The sequence below is a fragment of the Oryctolagus cuniculus genome, chromosome 17 (genome assembly GCF_964237555.1).
Source record: "Oryctolagus cuniculus chromosome 17, mOryCun1.1, whole genome shotgun sequence".
NCBI classification, from domain to species: Eukaryota; Metazoa; Chordata; class Mammalia; order Lagomorpha; family Leporidae; genus Oryctolagus; species Oryctolagus cuniculus.
Window position 1 is genome coordinate 65,896,383 of NC_091448.1, and position 19,912 is coordinate 65,916,294.

The 19,912-nt window shown below is 61.9% G+C and overlaps 1 protein-coding gene across 1 annotated transcript; it reads left to right on the top strand.

The window, feature by feature from the left end:
- The first annotated feature begins 7,740 nt into the window (after positions 1 to 7,740).
- Positions 7,741 to 18,712, top strand: TMEM11 (transmembrane protein 11). The gene is made up of 2 exons (XM_002723651.5): positions 7,741 to 7,891; positions 17,964 to 18,712. Exons 1-2 carry the CDS (start codon positions 7,830 to 7,832, stop codon positions 18,478 to 18,480), a joined length of 579 nt encoding a protein of 192 aa, XP_002723697.3. The 5' UTR covers positions 7,741 to 7,829; the 3' UTR covers positions 18,481 to 18,712.
- Positions 18,713 to 19,912: the final 1,200 nt, after the last annotated feature.

Consider the following 19,912-nt stretch of genomic DNA (forward strand, 5'->3'; position numbering starts at 1 on the left):
CGTTGCCAACGGCTGGAGAGTGGTGGGCCCCAGAACCCACCCGACATCCCAGCGTGTGTGTCTCTGCTTATGAGGAAAAGCCCCCTGTCTGGGGAGGTCAAGGGAGACCCTTGCAGGCCAAGCAAACATGGATGTGGTACAAGATCTGACCCAGTGAGATTCAGACGTTTTTCTGGATTGGGGAGGGGTGGACCGTGGGAGGGGGGCCCTGGGGAGGGTTAGTCCTAGCGGCTGCCCTGACCGCTGGGAGTTACTAGATCAGGGTGCCCAGGGTCGGCCTCTCCTCCCTCCTGGAATCCAGGAAGAGGAGAGGCGGCAGGAGGAGCAAGTCGGGGCTTGACCCGCTGCCTGAGAACCAAAACCCGGTCCAGAGAACTTCCTAGCGCCTGTGGGGACAGGAGGCTCAATCCTCCCGGAAGGGGCGGAGTCTTTCAGTGGCCAGGGAGGAGGCGGGGCCGCTGAGACAGTGCAGCGGAGGGGGTGAGAGAGGACGTCCTCTCGTGCTGCAAAGTGACAGCCCAGACATGGAGGACATGGAAGAAGGGACAAGTGGGCTGGGGTCTAAAAGACCCCAGAACAGCCTGTGTCAAGACTATACTCCGGCCTCCCGCGGTTTCTCACCCTGCCACCCAGGGTTTTCCTCTCCAACTTTTTTTTTTTTGACAGGCAGAGTGGACAGTGAGAGAGAGAGACAGAGAGAAAGGTCTTCCTTTGCCGTTGGTTCACCCTCCAATGGCTGCCGCGGCTGGCATGTTACGACCGGCGCACCGCGCTGATCCAAAGGCAGGAGCCAGGTGCTTTTCCTGGTCTCCCATGGGGTGCAGGGCCAAGCATTTGGGCCATCCTCCACTGCACTCCCTGGCCACAGCAGAGAGCTGGCCTGGAAGAGGGGCAACTGGGACAGAATCCGGCGCCCCGACCGGGACTAGAACCCGGTGTGCCGGCGCCACAAGGCGGAGGATTAGCCTAGTGAGCCGCGGCGCCGGCCCCTCTCCAACTTTCTTCAGGCCTGGCCCGGCCACCACCCTCTCAGTGAGGCCGTAGGAAGGCCTGTTCTCGCCCGCCCCCGTCTACAGTTCCATTCCCCTCCACTCCCAACTCCCCGGTGCTCTATCTTTCCAAACCCTGGTTTCTTCTTATGTAATACATACTGTTTATTTTCTCTTGTTTGTTACTCATTGCTTGCCTCTCCCTGGAATAGGCAGGGATTTGTTTTGTTTTCCATTTTGTTCACTGCAGTATCCTAGCATCTAGACCAGTGCTTGGCTGGAAATTGTAGATGGATGGATGGGATGGGATTCTAACCAACACCCCCAAAGCATTCCCAAAGCATCTGGCCCACGGGCCATATAATGCCCACAAAAATCATTTGCTCTGGTCCTACCAAGACCACCGCAGGTGAACCTCCATACTCAATAGATCCAGAGAGGCTAACGTTTCAGCTGATTGTTTCCTGTGGCCCATGAATGATGTGATCAGCATCCAAGCGGCCCTTGGCAGGGAAAAGATTCTCCTCCACCCCTGCCTTCCAGCTCAGCATTGCCAGAACTTAAGGCCCAAGACACAGTGCCCTGGGGCTGGCGCTGTGGTGTAGAGGGTAAAGCCGCCGCCTTCAGTGCTGGCATCCCATATGGGTGCCGGTTCGAGTCCTGGCTGCTCCTCTTCCAGGCCAGCTCTCTGCTGTGGCCCGGGAGTGCAGTGGAGGAAGGCCCAAGTGCTTGTGCCCTGCACCCGCATGGGAGACATGGAAGAAGCTCCTGGCTTCGGATCGGCGCAGCTCCAGCCATTGTGGTCTTTTAGGGGAGTGAACCAGAGGGTGGAAAAATCTCTGTTTCTCTCTCTGTCTCTCTGCCTTTCAAATAAATAAAACAATCAAAGCTTGTGGGGGCGGGGGGTGAAGAGCAAGCTAGTCCAGCATGAAGAGAATACATTGTGTCACTCCAGGTCAGGAGGGGGTCTGGTGTGTCCTGGTGACAGGCCCAGGGGACTGAACACCTTCAGGCAGAGCAGGTGACTACCTTGAGGTGGAGCAGTTCTTAGCTTGCCTTTGGTTAAGTTGCCTTTTTTCTGGAATTTCAGCTTTCTCAACTTTAAAAAGGGGGTAGGGGGTCATTGAGATTGGAACAAGTGGAAGGTGTCAACATGAGGTGTTGTCCACAAAGCTCCCAGAAGGTGGGGAGCTGGGAGGTACTGAGAGAGCCCTCAGGCTGGAGAGGTGGAATAAAATAAATAGATAAATAAAAACAATGTTTCCAGAAGCCTTGGTCCCTGCACTGCTAAGCAGGAGCCTGGAGCCACACCTGCTGGGGGAACACCTGCTAGGGGCGCCACTGCACAGCTGCTGGTGGCATGAGGGCCCAGGTCCAGCCAGGGGTGGGGTGGGGTGGGGTGGGATGGGGAGTAGGGGTGGGGGAGGGCCTCCTGTGGGCAGAGCCAGCGGGCGAGGGAGTCTGGGAGATGTAGTTTGCAGGCTGCTGGGCATGGCTGGGGACAGAAGCGGGAGAAGCCATCACACACCAGCTGGCCTGCAGGTGTCCGGAGCCGGAGCAGGGAGTATGAGCTCCTTAACAGTACTGGGTACACCCAGGGAAGGCAACTCTTCCCAAAACGTATCTTTGGTTTTATACGAGAGGGTCACAAATACCTTTTGGACAACTGGAAGCAAAGGTAATTTGGAGCCGACATTTGGACCACCTGTGTCCCGTCTGGGAGTCCCTGGGTTCGATTCCTGGCTCCAGCTCCCGACTCCAGCTTCCTGTTACTGCACACCCTGGGAGCCAGCAGAGATGGCTCAAGCATTTGGGCTCCTGTCTCCCACATGGGAGACCCGGATGGAGTTTCCAGCTCCTCAGTTTCAACCCTAGCCCAGCCTTGGCCATTGTGGGAATTTGGGGGGTGAGGGGTGAACCAGTGGAGAGGATCTCTCTCTCTCTGTCTCTGTCTCTCTCTCTTTGTGTGTGTGTGTGTCTGCTTCTCACACTAATATTTAAAATAGAATTTAAATTCTAATTGGGAAATATAGTGATATGCAATTCATATTATAAAATAATATGCAGTGATGCGTTTATTTTACTCCATCCTTAGCAATACCTCCCTGGGTGGCTGTTACTGGTGTTTCCTGAGGTATCGGCTGCAGACACTCCACATACAACAGAGTATAAGCACACATTTAAAATGATTGGTTTTGGGGGCTGGCACTGTGGCGTAGTGGGTAAAGCTGCCGCCTGCAGTGCCAGCATCCCATATGGGTGCTGGTTCGAGTCCTGGCTGCTCTGCTTCTGATCCAGCTCCCTGCCAATGCACCTGGAAGATGGTCCAAGTCCTTGGGCCCCTGTCACCCACATGGGAGACCTGGAGGAAGCTCCTGGCTTCTGGCTTTGGATCGGCACAGCTCCAGCTGTTGCAGCCATCTGGGGAGTGAACCAGCAGATGGAAGACCTTTCTGTCTCTCTCTCCCTCTGCCTGTTAATCTTCTTTCAAAAGGATTAATAGGCCGGCGCCGCGGCTCACTAGGCTAATCCTCCGCCTAGCGGCGCCGGCACACCGGGTTCTAGTCCCGGTCGGGGCGCCGGATTCTGTCCCGGTTGCCCCTCTTCCAGGCCAGCCCTCTGCTGTGGCCAGGGAGTGCAGTGGAGGATGGCCCAGGTGCTTGGGCCCTGCACCCCATGGGAGACCAGGAAAAGCACCTGGCTCCTGGCTCCTGCCATCGGATCAGCGCGCTGCGCCGGCCGCAGCGCGCCGGCCGCGGCGGCCATTGGAGGGTGAACCAACGGCAAAGGAAGACCTTTCTCTCTGTCTCTCTCTCTCACTGTCCACTCTGCCTGTAAAAAAAAAAAAAAAAAAAAAAAAAAAAAAAAAAAAGGATTAATAAATCTTAAAAAAAAATTGTTTTCCTTTTTCCTTAGAATGCATCCTGCACACATGGCTGTTTGTTTTGTTTTGTTTTGAAGACCTGCGTATTTATTTGGAAGTCAGAGTTACGCAGAGAGAGGAGAGGAGACACAGAGAGAGCTTCTTTCTCCTGGTTCACTCCCCAAATGCCCACAACAGCCAGTACTGGGCCAGGCTGAAGCCAGGAGCCTGGAACTCCACCCAGGTTCCCCCACGCGGGTGCAGGGGCCCAAGCACTTGGGCCATCTTCTACTGCTTTCCCAGGCCATAGCAGAGAGCTGGATGGGAAGCAGAGCAGCTGGGACTCAAACCGCTGCCCATTTGGGATGCTGCTGTTGAGGGTGGTGGCTATACCTGCTACACCCAACGCTGGCCCTGGGGCAGGTCTTCTACAACATGTTATTGAGACCACCAGAGCTCCCGGGGGCAGGCATTGTGGTACAGAGTGGGGACCGCCCTGGGCACAGCCGCATCCTGTATCGGAATGCGTGCGATTGGATTCTGCCTCTTACCGTCTGGCTCCCTGCTCATGCACCTGGGAAAGCAGCAGATGACGGCTCAAGTGCTTGGGCCCCTGCACCCACAAGGGAGACCCAGATGGGGTTCCAGGCTTCTGGCTTCAGCCTGGCCCAGCAGCGAGCATTGCACACATTAGCAAGTGAACCAGAGAATGAAAGCTCTCACTCTCTCGCTCTCTCGCTCTCTCGCTCTCTCCCCTCTTGTCCCAGGCACCTGGAATCTGTCCCCCCCCCCCCCAGCACCCTGTGGTGGAAACAGCTGAATCATAGCCTCTTCTGCTTTCTTTCCTGTACATGATACCTGGATGGAGGAAGGGCCACCCTCTGACCCGTGAACAGCCACACCAGCTCTGGCCTGCACGGGAGGGCCTGGTGGTCCTGAGGCAGAAGGGGTCATCGTTGGCCCTGGCTGCTGAGCCCCAGGCCCGGCCGGGTGGAGCCACCCTCCCCGCCGTGGGCCTCTGGAGACCCGAACCATGGAAGCGCCATGCAGAGTAGGGCGGCTGGGCTGGCACGTGACAGCCTGCGACTTGAAGCTGCAGCCAGCCTGCCAGTGCTCCGGGAACTTCCGTGCACCCCAGCCACGGCGGTCCCCACCTTGGACTTGGGGGGCCATGGGGTACACGCGTGAGCAATGCTTTCTCACCCAGCTCTGCAGGGTGAGAGCTGGCAAAGCGTCGGCCACCACTAGAGGACTGTGCATACCAGAACGTCACCTGGTGGCTCTGTGTGCCAGACCTGGAGAGAGAGAGGCCCCTGCACGGACGGGACCCTCCCTGCCGTAAGCTCAGGTGGCCTCAGGGGGCGGGGGGCAGGACACAGAGCCACAGAGCAGGTGCAAAAGATGACAGCAAACCAGAGAGAGAGGGGAGAGAGAGAGAGAGAGAGAGAGAGAGCGAGCGAGCAGGTTCACTCCCCAAATGGCCACAATGGCTGGGGCTGGGCCACGCCAAAGCCAGGAGCCTGGAACTCTCTCTGGGTCTCCCATGTGGGTGGCAGGGGCCCAAAATACTTGGGCCATCTTCTGCTGCTTTCCCAGGTGCATTAGCGGGGAGTTGGATCAGAAGTGGAGCAGCCAGGACTCGAACCAGCGCTCATATGGGATGCTGGCACTGCAGGCGGCAGCTTTACCTGCTATGCCACAGCGCCAGCCCCTAAATAGATCTTGTAATTCAATTTTGTCCCCAGAGAGAGGGCCCGCTGTGGCTGTGGGAAGGCAGAGGGGCTCTTCCAGACCCCGTCCTGCCTGAGGGGGTGACTGAAGGGACCAGGGGACCTGGGAGGATGGTCACCAGATCCCTAGGGGTTGGAACAGGACATGGTGGGGTCACAGCATGTGGATTCCAAAAGGCAGGGGCCTGTGTGGGCGTCAGCAGGGCCTGAGCGCCGCCGTGTGTTCTCCAGCGCTGTCCATGGTCACCAAAGGCAGGGTGACCCCAGCGTGCACACTGTGGGGTAAGGCAAGGTTTGGGGTCCTGACCCCGGCTACCGTGTCTGGTGTGAGCCCAGAGGGCGAGCCAGAGGCACAGGCTGGGTGTGTCTCCTGGGTGAGCCCATCAGACTGGGTACACAGAGGCACAAGGGGCCGGCGCTGTGGCAGAGCGGGTAAAGCCACCGCCTGTGACACTGCCGGCATCCCATATGGCGCCAGTTCAAGTCCTGGCTGCTCCTCTTCCAATCCAGCTCTCTGCTATGGCCTGGGAAAGCAGTAGAAGATGGCCCACCTTTCTCTCTGTCTCTCTCTCTCACTGTCCACTCTGCCTGTCAAAAAAAAAAAAAAGATGGCCCAAGTCCTTGGGCCCCTGCACCTGCGTGGGAGACCATCTGGGGAGTGAACCAACAGATGGAAGACCTCTCTCTCTCTCTCTCTCTCTCTCTCTCTCTCTCTCTCTGCAGCTCCAGGGCCTTGGGGACCCATATGTCCCTCTCCCCTTCCTAGGAAAACCCAGTGAAGCCCCGCAGTGGGAACCTCAGGCTGACATCAGAGCACTGGTGGCAGTGCTGGGACCAGAGGGGGCTCCTGCCCCGCTCCCACCCCGCGGTCCGCTCCCCCACCCCAGGCGACTGCTGGGCAGTGACTGGAAAAGGTGCCTGGACCACATGCCAGGAGGTTGGTGGAGAGGGAGGTGGAGCCCCCCCCAAGTTCAAGTCCAATCAGGGGGCGGGGCCTGAACTCATGGAGAGGGGGCGGGGTGCTGCTGCTCCCTCCCCTGCTGTGCTGCTGGGAGCTGACCCACAGCAGCCTGAGCCAGCCCCGGGGGTGGGGTAGCAGCCCCCTCCTCCACCTCCACAGGCATTGGAAGCTCCTCCCCGTGGGCGACCCCTTCCCAGCAGGCAGCCGCTGCCCCCACCCCCAACTCTGGGTCTGGGAGACTGCAGGCCATCTTGCCCGGAGCTCGCCTTTTAATAAATAGTTCAAATATTTATTTAAAAAAAATCAATAAAAGGGCATCTAGTCAGGCATTTTGGGGCAGAAGGTCAGGGAATGCAGTATCTAGAATGTGGATGGAATGTCTGGAGGCGTGGTGGCCATGTTGGGACCCCGAGGCAACAAGCATAAGGAGAAAGTGAATTATTGTCACCAAGTATTTTTTTTTCTTTTATCCTAGCAGGTGAGTGCCTAACTAGGAAGATCAAGCTATGAAAGTATCCGGAGGAGGAGGAACCTGTCAGGGAGCCAGAATGGCACCTGCAAAGGTCCTGAGGCAGGACTACAGGCTTGAACGATTTGAAGAACAGAGTTGATGCAGTGCCATGAGCCGCAGGGCTGCTCTGGGTCTCTGGGGTTGCACCCCGCCCTTTCTGCCAAGCTGCCCCTCTTCTGCCTTCTCCCTGCCGATGCCCTCCATGACGTCACCACGCCCCCTCCCCCCAGCCTGGGCTGTGGCCTCCTCGTCTGAGGGCTGGACCGTGGCAAGGGGGGGACTGGCCCCTGGGGGTCTCAGGCCTCCACCATTCCCCCTTGCAGACAGGGGTCCCGGTCAGGGAAGAATGTAGAGGTGTTGATTTTGGGGGCCAGCAGGTTAAGCTGCCGCTTGCGATGCAGGCATCCCAGATGGACCCAGGTTCGAGCCCCGGCTGCTCCACTTCGGATCCAGCCCCCGGCCCACGCACCCCTGGGAATTGTAGGCACCTCCCTCCCGCTCCCCTTGGCCCGCGCGCTCTGCACACCCAAGAACGTCCGCGCGGGTGGGCGCCCACACACTCGGGGGGCGGTGGCGGCGGCGGGGGCCGCCCTGGGCCCCGGGCTCCGTCCCTGCGAGCGCGCGCGCGGACTACATTTCCCAGCCGCCCCCGCGGGTCCGCGCAGGACTACATTTCCCAGCCGCCTCAGCGAGCGCACGCCCGGACTACATTTCCCGCCGCCGCCCGCCCCGCCCAGGCCGCCGCGCCGGCGCCGGCGAGCCGAGTGTCTCCAAGATGGCCGCCTGGGGAAGGAGGCGTCTCGGCCCGGGCAGCAGCGGCGGCAGCGCCCGAGAGAGGTGAGGCGCGGGGCTCGGCGCCGGCGGGGCGCGGGCGGCGCGGGGGTGCGGGGCCGCGGCGGGCCTCCCGGGACGCGGGGATGGCGCTGCTCAGCCCTCACCCCACGCCGGGGCTCGCGGGCGCCCGGGCTCGCGGCGGTGGGAGCCGCCGGGCCGCGGCGGCCTGGGCCGAGCGCGAGGGCCCGGAGGGAGAGGCGACGGCCAGGGCCGCACGGGGCCCTAGGGACCCGCAGGGCCGCCGGCGGGCAGGGGGCGGCGCAGAGGTCGCGCCCCGCCTGGCCGACGCACGTGGCGAGACGGGGGCCCGGGGGGCGGCCAGGGCGGCGCGGTCTCCGCGGGACCCTCGCCGGGCCGCAGCTGCTCGCCCGCCGGCCTTGCAGGCGCGCGGGACGCCTCGTGCGACTTGGCGGGCGCGCCGCGGAAGTCCTCTGACGTGACCTCTGCGGGACAATGAATGGTGCGTGGGTCGCGGCTCGGGGGCCGCGGGCGTGCGTGTGCCGGGAGCGCCGAGCAGCCGGGGTCGGGGAAGCCGAGGCGGGCGGTGGGAGGCCTGCGGGGGTGCACGCGCGCGTGAGAGTCGGCGGAGCCGCCTGGGCTGCAGGCTGGGACAGCAGAGTTTCCATCTTGCCTTTTATTTTTCTAATTCCCCCGGGTGAGGCTTAAGCGGGAAAGGCGCCGTCTCTGTTGTGCGTGATCGCTTGGTTGGGGGGCCGGGCCCGGGCCGCGTTGGGACCCCCAGCACCCCGCCGTCTGCCTGGGAGACGCAGGGGCCGGCAGGGGTGATCGCTTGGTTGGGGGGCCGGGCCCGGCCGCGTTGGGACCCCCAGCACCCCGCCGTCTGCCTGGGAGACGCAGGGGCCGGCAGGTGAACAGAGGATTTTTTTCTGTGTTGTGGCTACTTCCGATCGGTGCACGGGCAGTTGAATTAAAGGACGCATTTGCTTAGGTGCAAACTTGTTAAGTCCGTGCGGAGCTTTTTTTTTTTTTTTTTCATACTAAGGCGTCTTCTGGGAACTTCTGGAAGATCCCAGCCCCTCCGAGACGCGGACCTCGGGAGTTTTTTGCATGCAAACGAGGAGCAGGGCCGACTTTGCTGTGTGTCTCCCCGGCCCTGGCGTCTCGTGGCTCAGCCCGTGGGCCGAGGTTACGGCCTGGGTTTCCAGGCGTTCATGCAAGCGTTCCTCTCGAGTGGCAGGAAGTAGTCTGTTTATAAAACTCGGGATCAGGCAGGGGGAGGGGCCGGAAGGGCCCACGAGGATGCGGCTAAGACAGCCCCAGCGTGGTTTTCCCGTCGGCCTGAACCAGGGGCTCACTGGGCGGGGAGCTGCCCTCCGGCATCCCCGGGGCCTTGTCCAGCCGACGGAGGCCACGGGGGCCGTCCGCGGGGACTGGGGACTGGCTGGCTGCAGGCCTGGGCAGGTGCACGCGGCGTGTGGCTCCTCACCTGGCTCGCCGGCGGCGACCTCTAGCCTGGAGCTGTAGGCTTCTGCTCACACACTGGTGTGTGAGCCTTCTGGCTCGGCTACTTGGGTATCGCCGTTTGCCCTCCTTCCAGGTCTGTGCTGTGGCCGGAGAGCGCCCCCTCCGGGCCGTGAGGCCCCCGCCGGGTGCTCTCGGAGGTGTCCCCTGGGGTCCTGCGAGCGCGGACGCTGGATGGGGATACGGGGCAGAGCCTTGCTGACGCGAGGCCACCCCCACCCCGCCGGGTCCCCCACTATCCACTCTCTGAAATGCCTTTGCCCCGGGTCCCAGCCGGGCGGGCGCAGATCTCAGCTGCACACACCTGGCCGGCGGGTGCCGTGCAGAGCGGCTCTGTGGGCGCACTTGCCAGGTTGGCCTGCGCCCCGGACTCCGTGCCCAGTGCCAGTGTCCCCACGTGTTGCTGTCCTGAGCCACCTCTGGGCAAGCCGGGAACAAGCGCCTGGACTCACCGCAGTTCAGGCGCTGCTAGCCAGGTGCCCGGGAGAAGTCCCCGAGGTGGGCTCTCGCGGCTGGTGGCCGGCCCACGGGACAGCGCAGAAGTCTGCAGGGACAGAGCTGGCCTAGGCGGGAGCAGAAGGGGCTCCGAGGCCCGCTGCTGGCTGCCTCCGTGTTGACTTTCCTCTCCACTCCGTTAAATCCAGGGACCCAGCAGTGTCTGCAGTGAAGAACAGCAGACTCTGAGCTGTAGCCCGAGTTCTTGCCCAAAGCGCAGCCCGCCGCGGCGAGCACGCCACACAGATTGCCACTGGTCCCGCCGGCGTCGCTGAGGCACGCGTGCCCATCTAGGAAAGCCCAGCGCAGGTATCTGTGTGTTCTGCCACCTGCGTGCCGCCGAGCAGTCCCCGCGGGTGTGGTCCCAGGGCGCCCGGGTTCCTGGGGTCGGTGGCCTTCCGCACCATCCGCCCCTCTGGTCCGTGCAGCATCCCGGTGGGAAGCCCGCAGGTCACCTGTGCGTCTTCCTGTGCCGTGCTGTGGTCCCCCCAGGACCTCGTCCTCCTGTTGGGTTCCGGTGGACGAGGTCTCAGGTGGTCGTGGCGGGGTGGGTGCCCGGTGCTGCTGACCCCAGGGCCCGGGAGCCTCCAGTGTGGTGGAGTTGTGTTCTGGGGCGACAGCCACCCCCCTTCCTGATCCCGTGCTTTCCTTTCGGAGCTGAGAGCCCTTAGAGTCTGGGGGCTTTAATTTCCCCCGAAAGACCCGGGATGCCGTGGCAAATGGTTTCCTTCCCCTGGTCGGGCTGAGATGAGTGCACGCAGGATTTGCACCCAGGGCCACCGTGGGGCGGAGGTTCAGCTCTCCTGGCTGGGGAAGGGTGGGGGCTCCCGGGGCTCCCACGTGGCTCTCACCGCTGAGCCACAGCGCCAGCCCTGGGCTGGGGTGGGGGGAGTTTCTGCTCTCCCCGATTCACCCAGGCACTCTGGGTCCAGCCGCATGGAGCCTGCTGCCCGTGCCCTTCTGAGCTGCTGTCCAGGGAGCCCCTGTGGGAGGTGTCCCGGGTCTGCCCTGGTGCCGGCGGCATCTGAGCGTGGAGTTGTTGGGAAAAGCCAGGAGCCACTCGTGGTCCTGACAGCTGGGTGTGCCCGAGGACTGGGGTGGGGGATTCATCTGGTTTTAGCTCATTTAGGTGTGAATGGCCTGAGGGGCCTTGCACGGGGTGCCGCCTGGCCGCTGCCCCTGTGCCCCACACACCCGGGCAGGGGAGAACCAGAGTGTTTGCCCTTGCCCAAGTCGGTGGCTGAGAGGGGGCGTGGATCCAGGCCTCGCCCCTTACCTGCACTGCCCGCGCCGCCCTCAGCGCTGGGGGCTCTGACTCCTCTGCGCCATCGCTCTGCTTTCCTTCCGGTCCGCCCACGGTGGGGTTCCTGCCGGGGAGATGTGACCGTGTGGGAAAGCAGCGGCAGCCTGCCCCTCCCAGCGGAAGCTTGGAGTGGAACCTGCTAGGGTCAGGCTGAGACGCTGTGCAGGGGCCTGGGGAGCAGCATCCCCGCGTGGGCCATCCCATTCTCTGGCAGGGGTGGGGGTCCAGCCCTGCACTTGCACACTGAGGGGGTGCCGGGTGAGCCAGGCTTTTGTGGTTTTTTTTGTTTTTGTTTTTTGTTTTTTGACAGGCAGAGTGGACAGTGAGAGAGAGAGAGGGAGAAAGGTCTTCCTTTGCCATTGGTTCACCCTCCAATGGCCGCCGCGGCCAGTGCACCACGCTGATCTGATGGCAGGAGCCAGGTGCTTCCCCTGGTCTCCCATGGGGTGCAGGACCCAAGCACTTGGGCCATCCTCCACTGCACTCCCGGGCCACAGCAGAGAGCTGGCCTGGAAGAGGGGCAACCGGGACAGAATCCGGTGCCCCAACGGGGACTAGAACCTGGGGTGCTGGAGCCGCAGGCGGAGGATTAGCCTAGTGAGCCGCGGCACCGGCCCAGGCTTTTGTTTTTAAGAAGAGTGTACGCTAGGCTAATCCTCCACCTTGTGGCGCCGGCACACCGGGTTCTAGTCCCGGTTGCCCCTCTTCCAGGCCAGCTCTCTGCTGTGGCCCGGGAGTGCAGTGGAGGATGGCCCAAGTGCTTGGGCCCTGCACCCCATGGGAGACCAGGATAAGTACCTGGCTCCTGCCATCGGATCAGCGCAGTGCGCCAGCCGTGGCGGCCATTGGAGGGTGAACCAACGGCAAAGGAAGACCTTTCTCTCTGTCTCTCTCTCTCACTGTCCACTCCGCCTGTCAAAAAAAAAAAAAAAAAAGAAGAAGAAGAAGAGTGTACAATTGTCTTTATCATTGGAAAAGAAGTACCTGTTTATTTGGTTTTGGGGAAAATATAGAAAAGCAGGAAGAAAAAGAAAATGTAAGTCCCCCGTGAGGCCTCCGTGTGGAGAAGCCAGCGTTGACCACTGTGTGGCTCCTGTGACACTCCGTCATCTGGTCGCAGGTTCCTAAAAGCACCGGAGCACATCCAGAGTTAGGGGCGGGGCAGGCCGCAGCGTGGGTGCCCGCGGGCCTCTGCCTCCTGCTGTAGTGCACCTGGGAGGTGGGTGGCGCTCAAGTCCTCGGGTCCCTGCCACCATGAGGGAGAGCCAGCTGCAGCTCCTGGCTCTGGGCTGGCCCTGCCTGGCCATGGTAGGCGTGTGGGGAGTGAACTACTCGATGGAAAAACCTGTCTTCGCCTTCTGCTGCTCTGCCTCTCAGATGCATTTTAAAAGTAAAAGTTTATAAAGCTGGGCCAACACGTTCAGTGCTGACCTTGCAAGGGCCTGGACTTCCCTCTGGAGGCGATGAGAGGCGCTGTCTGCGCAGCTCTGACCCCGCGGGGCACTGGACTGCCCGCCTTAAAGGGGTGGTGGTTGTGGCCTGTGATGTCCACGTTGACAAAACCGTGCGGATCAGGGCGGGCCAGGGTGCCTGTGTCCCACGGCGGAGGCCGTGGCTCCAGCTTCCTACCCACGTGGCCCCTGGGAGGCCCACGTGGCCGGGTCCCTGCCACCCACCTGAAAGACCTGGATTCAATTCCTGGCTGCCAGCTTCGGCCCCAGCCCTGCCCTGGCCGCTTTAGGCACTTGGGGAGTAGTGAACCACGGATGGAAGCATGCGTCCTTCTCTCTCAAATAAGCACAAAGCAAAAATACAAATACAAACGAGATAGCAAGGGGAGTCCCAGTGAGATTTACCACCGCCTTCCCTTGGAATGGCAACTGTTAAACCAAGCAGCCAGGAGCCAGTGCCGGCGAGGCCTTGGAGCCCTGTGCAGAGTGGGGGGCGCGTCACCCACCTCGAGCGGGAGGGCGGTTCTGGTGGGCCACAGTGAGGTGGGGAGTCTGAGGACCGTGTGCCGGGTGAGGTGAGGGCGCGGTGGCTCTCCCCGGGAGGTGCGCAGGGCTGGGAGTTCTGGAGATGGATCACACGGGAGTGAGTCACTTCATGGTCAGGGTGGTACTTACTATTATTTTTGTTATTTTACCTGAAGGCAGAGTGACAGGGAGAGACAAAAAGAAGAGCAAGCGAGCTTCCATCTGCTGGTTCACTCCCCCAGACGGCGGCACCCCAGCACTGGGCCAGGCCAGAGCCAGGGGCCTGGAGCTCAGAGCTGGTCTCCCACGTTGGGTGGCAGGGCCCCAAGCAGCCGAGTGTCTGCGCTGCTTCCCTGGTACACCAGCAGGGAAAGGAGCCGCCGGGAGTCCCAGTGCTCACACGTGGGATGGCAGTGTTGGGAGCAGCGGCTTAACCTGTACCCCAGTGCCAGCGCAGGTGGGAGATTTACTACCTATCTCACCACAGTTCAGGTAGGGAATGAGCACTGGGGGGCGAAGAGGGTAAAGCCGGCGTCCCATGTGGGCGCCGGTTTCAGTCCCGGCTGCTCCTCTTCCGATCCAGCTCTCTGCTATGCCCTGGGAAAGCAGTGGAAGATGGTCCAGTCCTTGTGCCCCTGCACCCGTGTGGGGGACCCGGAAGAAGCTCCTGGCTTTGGATCCTGATGCACCTGGGAAAGCAGTGGAAGATGGCCCAAGTGCTGGGGCCCCCGAAGCTCCAGTCTGGCCCAGCTGTAGCCAGTGTGGTCATCTGGGGAGAGAACAGGTGGATGAAAGATCTCTCTGCCTCCCTTTCTTTCTCTCAGTAACTGCCTTTCAAATAAACAGAGTAAATCTTTATATATAAAGAAAGAAGAAGGGACTCAGTGTTGCCCTGGTCCACACAGCAAGACAGGCACAGGCCGTCTCACCCCTCAGCTGTCTGGGCGGTGACTGCTGGGATGGTGACCCCCAGTGTCAGGCTCCCAGGGCCATGAGCTGTGGAGGTGTGGTCCCACTGAGGCATGCCTGCGGCTCTCTTCCCACCAGCTCTCAACGTGAACAGGGAGAGCAGCCCGGCGCGGGTGGACTGCAGGCCTGGGGCTGGGCGCCTGGCCTCACAGGGACACAGGCTGTCCTGTGGGGCCTTAGGGGACCGTCAGCAGCCCCAGGGCCCACGCCCTGCACTGCCCTGCCCTGCTGGAGAGTTGAGGGCAGGAGGCAGTGTGAGGCAGAGTGATGCCAGACTGAAACGGATCCAAGTCGGGTGGGGGCTTTCCTTTCCGAGCCACGCAGCCCCCTCCCTGGTGACAGTGAGGCCTTCCGTCTGTTTTCAGCTGGCACACTGTAGACACGGGGTCTTGGCTTTCCCAGCACTACTTCACTCATTGATTATGTATTTGAAAGGTGGGGTGATGAGGGAAAAAGAACTTACACCCACTGACTCACTCCCCAAATGGCTGCAACAGATAGGGTTGGGCCAGGTCAAAGCCAGGAGCCTGGGACTCCATCTGGGTCTCCCCTGGGAGTAGCAGGGAGCTGGATTGGAAGTGGAGCAGCTGGGACTCGAACCAGTGCTCCGATGTGGGATGTCAGCATCACAGGCAGTGGCTTAACCCACAGTGCCACAATGTGGGGCCAGCGCTGTGGCGTAGCGGGTAAAGCTGCTGCCTGCAGTGCCAGCATCCCAGATGGGCGCTGGTTTGAGTCCTGGCTGCTCTGCTTCTGATCCAGCTCTCTGCCATGGCCTGGGAAAGCAGTAGAAGGTGGCCCAAGGCCCCTGCACCCACGTGGGAGACCCAGAAGAAGCTCCTGGCTTCGGATCAGCACAGCTCCAGCCATTGTGGCCATCTGGGGAGTGAACTGGCAGATGGAAGACTCTCTCTCTCTTTGTCTCTGTGATTCTGCCTTTCAAATAAGTAAATAAATCTTCAAAAAAAAAAAAAGGCACTTTTTATACTCTTTAAACATATCTGCGAGGCACAGAAGCAGAAAGCGAGAGCTCGGAGCCTCTGCTTCACTCCCCAGGTGCCTGTGCCGGCGTCTGTGCTTGCAGTCGGTGCTAGGAACTCAGTCCAGGTCTCCGCTGTGGGTGGCAGGAGCTGGGCGCCGCCCCAGGCCCTCCGTCGGCTCGGCAGGCACTTGCCCCGCACCTGGCTCCCTCGCTGGTCCCCTCTCAAGACCAAGCAGGGGCCACTGGCTCTGCACCCGCCCAGTGGGCCAGGGACTGGGTGGTGCCACTCCCCTGCCCTGCAGGCTGGGCAGGTGCACAGGGCCCTAGGCACCTCACAGGCTGTTCCTGCCGTAGGTCACCCTTCAGCCAGAAACGGGAGCACGCGTGGGTAGTAGGTGCCAGGCAGCTGGGGCTCTGACAGGGATCCCCCTGCTTCGTGCCTGTCCTGGTTTGAACCGTGCCGCCCTCCCCGCTGTGTACCCTGGAAATTGGCTCGACTTCAGAGTGGGTGCTGTCAACTTCCAGGGCTGGGCCAGTACTTGTGTTTGAGTGTCCTGGGGGCAGGCACCGGGGGTCCCCTCTGGGGGCGTGGACTCCTGCCTGCACACCATGCCCCATGCTCGTGTCCATGGGTGGCGGTGGGATGACATGGACAGGAAGCCGCCCTCACTGGCAGGTGGCCGCATGCATGGTCTGTCCCCTGCTCTGCAGCCCTTGGAGTGGAGTTCCCCGACGATGGGGCAGGACCCGGGAGGGACACCCTTTGTCCCGGGCGGGCTCTCCCTGCAGCGGGCACGGATGCAGGACGCCAGGCAGCACCCCTGCTCTCCCCTGGGGAACGGGTCTCGCCCCGGAGCACACAGCTTCGTTAGCGCCGGTGCTGTGATGGGGGCTCCACCTCGGCGCTGCTGAACTACAGGCACTTTCCCTGGGGAATCGCCTTGCCCAGAGCGATCGGGGGCTCCTCCCGGAGTGGAGTCCCCGCTCTCTGCTCTGGGGGCCCGCCTACACAGCCAGAGCAGAGCCTCCTCTTAGGTCTGCTGGAAGTAGCTTCCGGTGCGAGCCCTTCTGGAGTGGCGTGGAAGGAGTCTGGCAGGGGCGGGAACTTTTTTTCTGCTGAGGGCTGCTTGGATATTTATATCACCCTGCAGGACAAAGCCATTGACCTAAAAGTGACCCACTGTAGGCTGCCTGCGCTGGCGCACACCAGGCGATTCACAGGGCTTGAGGCCCTTGGGCTGTACCGTCCCACCCCGGCTCTGGGCGGTAATATTGAGTTAGAAAACCTGGTCTGGCCCTGTCTGACTTGGATACGGAAGGCTTCCTGGGCTGGCGCCATGGCACAGCGGGTTAAATTGCTGCCTGCAGTGCTGGCATCCCATTTGGGTACCAACTTGAGTCCGGCTGCTGCGCTTCCCATCCAGCTCCCTGCCGGTGCACCTGGGAAAGCAGAGGAACATGGCCCGAGTACTGGGACCCTGCACCCGCATGGGGAACCTGGGAGAAGCTCCTGGCTTTGGCCTGGCCCAGCCGTGGCATTGTGGCCATCTAGGGAGTGAACCAGCGGATGGAAGACCTCTGCCTTTCTAATAATGATAATAATAGTAATAAAAATTTTTAAAGATTTATTTATTTATTTGAAAGAGTTACACAGAAGGAGGCAGAGAGAGAGTCTTCCATCCGCTGGTTCACTCCCAGTTGGCCCCAAAGGCTGGAGCTGCGCCGATCCAAAGCCAGGAGCTTCTTCCAGGTCTCCCACGTGGATGCAGGGGCCCAAGCACTTGGGCCATCCTCCACTGCTTTCCCAGGCCACAGCAGAGAGCTGGATGGGAAGTGGAGCAGCCGGAACTCGAGCCGGTGCCCATATGGGATGCCGGTACTGCAGGCGGCGGCTTTACCTGCTACACCACAGCGCCGCCCCCTAAAAAACTTGTTAAAAATGGCTTCCTGTCAGGAAAGCAGGTGGCTTAAAACAAGGAGAAATAGGAGTGTGTGTGGATCCCAATGTTTTTTGTGCCCAAATCTCCATTTTAAAGACTTGTTTGAAAGGAAGATCTACCAAAAGAAACGTCTTCCATCCACGGTTCCCTCCCCAAGTGGCCACGACAGTTGGGACTGAGCCAGGAGCTGGTGTCCCATGTGGGTGGCTGGGACCAGGGCAGCTGGGCCGTCGTCTGGTGCAGTAGCAAGGAGCTGGATCGGAAGCGGAGCAACTGGGACTCAAACTGGGCCGTGCTATGGGACACAGGTGTTAGGAGTGGAGGCCTAACCCACGGGCCACAGCCCCTGCCTCCCACATCCCCCCAGGCTGTCGCCAGTGCTGTTGCCCGCTGTGCTGCTGGTGGCCTGCAGCTTCACACCGCCCCGGGCAGGCGGAACAGGCCAGGGAAATACGGCACTGTGTTCAGGTCCGGACCCAGAGCCACTAAATGCCAGGCTACAGGGCCGCGGAGCCGAGCGCTCACGCGGTTCTGGAAACCTCTCTCGCCAGCGGGGGCTGTGCCCATGTCGGGGGCCAGTCAGTCCTGCAAGAGGCGCTCTGGTGACCTGCCCCCAAGGGCTGAGTGAGGCCTGGCTCTGAAGGCCTGTGGGGCCAGACGGCTGGGAGTTTGGTTGTCCAGGGCGCAGCCGGCCGTCCCCCTCTTCTCTGTGTGTCTGTGTTGGGGGCTTCCAGTGCTCCTCCCCCCTGCAGGTGGCCTGTTGCTGTCCCCTCTTAGGTGCCCGTTGTGTTTTCTCAGAACAGGGTCTGGCCGGGTGACCCCGTGGACGGAGACCTCGGCGCCGCTGCCGCCGCTTGCCCCGGGCGTGGGCGTCCCGGGAGCCTGGGCTCCGCGCCTCTCAGCCTCACCCTCTGCCCTCTCTCCCCAGGGTGAGCCTGTCGGCCACCGACTGCTACATCGTGCACGAGATCTACAATGGGGAGAACGCGCAGGACCAGTTTGAGTACGAGCTGGAGCAGGCCCTGGAGGCCCAGTACAAGTACATCGTGATCGAGCCCACGCGCATCGGCGACGAGACGGCGCGCTGGATCACCGTGGGCAACTGCCTGCACAAGACGGCCGTGCTGGCGGGCACCGCGTGCCTCTGCACGCCCTGGGCGCTGCCGCTGGATTACTCGCACTACATCTCCCTGCCGGCCGGCGTGCTGAGCCTGGCCTGCTGCACGCTCTACGGCATCTCGTGGCAGTTCGACCCGTGCTGCAAGTACCAGGTGGAGTACGACGCCTACAAACTGTCGCGCCTGCCGCTGCACACGCTCACCTCGTCCACGCCCGTGGTGCTGGTGCGCAAGGACGACCTGCACAGGAAGAGACTGCACAACACGGTGGCGCTGGCCGCGCTGGTGTACTGTGTAAAGAAGGTCTACGAGCTCTGCGCCGTATGACTGCGGCCCGCCGACGTGTGCGGTTCATAGATCATGGGTGTGCCAAGGGGTTTCCAGCTCGTTACACTAAGAGGCGGCTTCCCGCGGCCCGGAAGGGCCGAGGCCGCGTGGGGTGCGGTGGCGGCGCTGGCGGGGGTGCGCGCTTGGGGGGGCTTCACGTGAGCTGTTAAACTGCACCATCCAGAGCCGACCAGAAGCTGCTGACCATTAAAATGATGACAATTTCAGCGCCCGCCGTTCTCCTTCCCTGATTGGCTGCTGCGGCGGGGGTCCCGGGGCTGGCCCTGGCGCGCGGAGGGGGGGTGGGGAGCCCGGGACCCTTCCGCAGGGGGTGGGGCTGGCGAGGAGCACACGGGAAGTCGGCTCTGGGACTTCCGGCTTTGGGTTGGTGGGCCCGCCCTGCCTTATTCCCCCACCTCCACTCCTCAGGCCTGCCTCCGCCAGGACAGCCAGGGGGGTCCCCCGCATCTGACACCAGTCCAGAAGGGGGGCGCAGCCTGGGGGCGGGGCTCTCGTGGCCCAGGGTGGCCATTCGACGTCAGGGACGCAATCAGAGCGCCTGCCTGGGCCACACAGGGTCAGCTGTGAGAGTGGTGCCTGCAGCCCCTTGGCCAGGCGGGAATGACAAACAGAGCAGAAGCCCACCCCCCAAACAGAAACCGGGTGCAAAGGGCGGGGGCTCTGCGGGTGCGGGGAGCCAGGTCGGAGGGGCTGTCACTTCCTGGGCCTGTGCTGTGGCAGCTGCTGCAGGGACAGCGTGCAGTCACCCCAAGGCCTCGTCCCCGCGGCCCTCCCGTGTGGTACCACGGCCTGGGAAGATCAGGCCATCCTCGAGGTAAACCGGCCTGGTCTTTGTGGTGGTGGTTTTTTAGTCGACTTCTTTTTTGAGAACAAGCTCCTGTCTGCTCCGTGATATCTACAATAGCTGGGACTGGGCTGGGCCAAAACTGGGAGACCAAGAACACCACGGGGCCCTCCCCAGAGCCTCCCGCACCGGTCTGCGCTGGCAGGAAACTCGACACCCCCAGGCCCGAGGAGCAAAGTACAGAGCATCTCCGAGCAGTGGGACGCGTGGGGGCCCCGACATACCCCGTGCTTTGTGGACAGAGGTGAGTACCGGAGCAGAGCCATGGGACTGCCCCAGGTGGCACATGGTCGTGCGGCAAAGCCAAGCATAGAGCCAAGAGCTGCGAGCAGGAGCCGGATCGGGCCCCGAGAAAGGGCCCTGCACACCTGCGCTTCCTTCGTTGAGGGTGCCCTGTCCTGGGGCGAGGCGGCTTCAGTTCAGAGCAGTGTGGACTCCAGGGCTCACGGGCCCACAGGCCTCAGCCTCTGACCGGGAGGAGCAGGCCCTGGGCCTCGCGGCAGACCGCTGCATGGAGCTTGGAGTGGCTGCTCAGGTCGCACCGTGTAGTTTCCTATGTGTGTCACT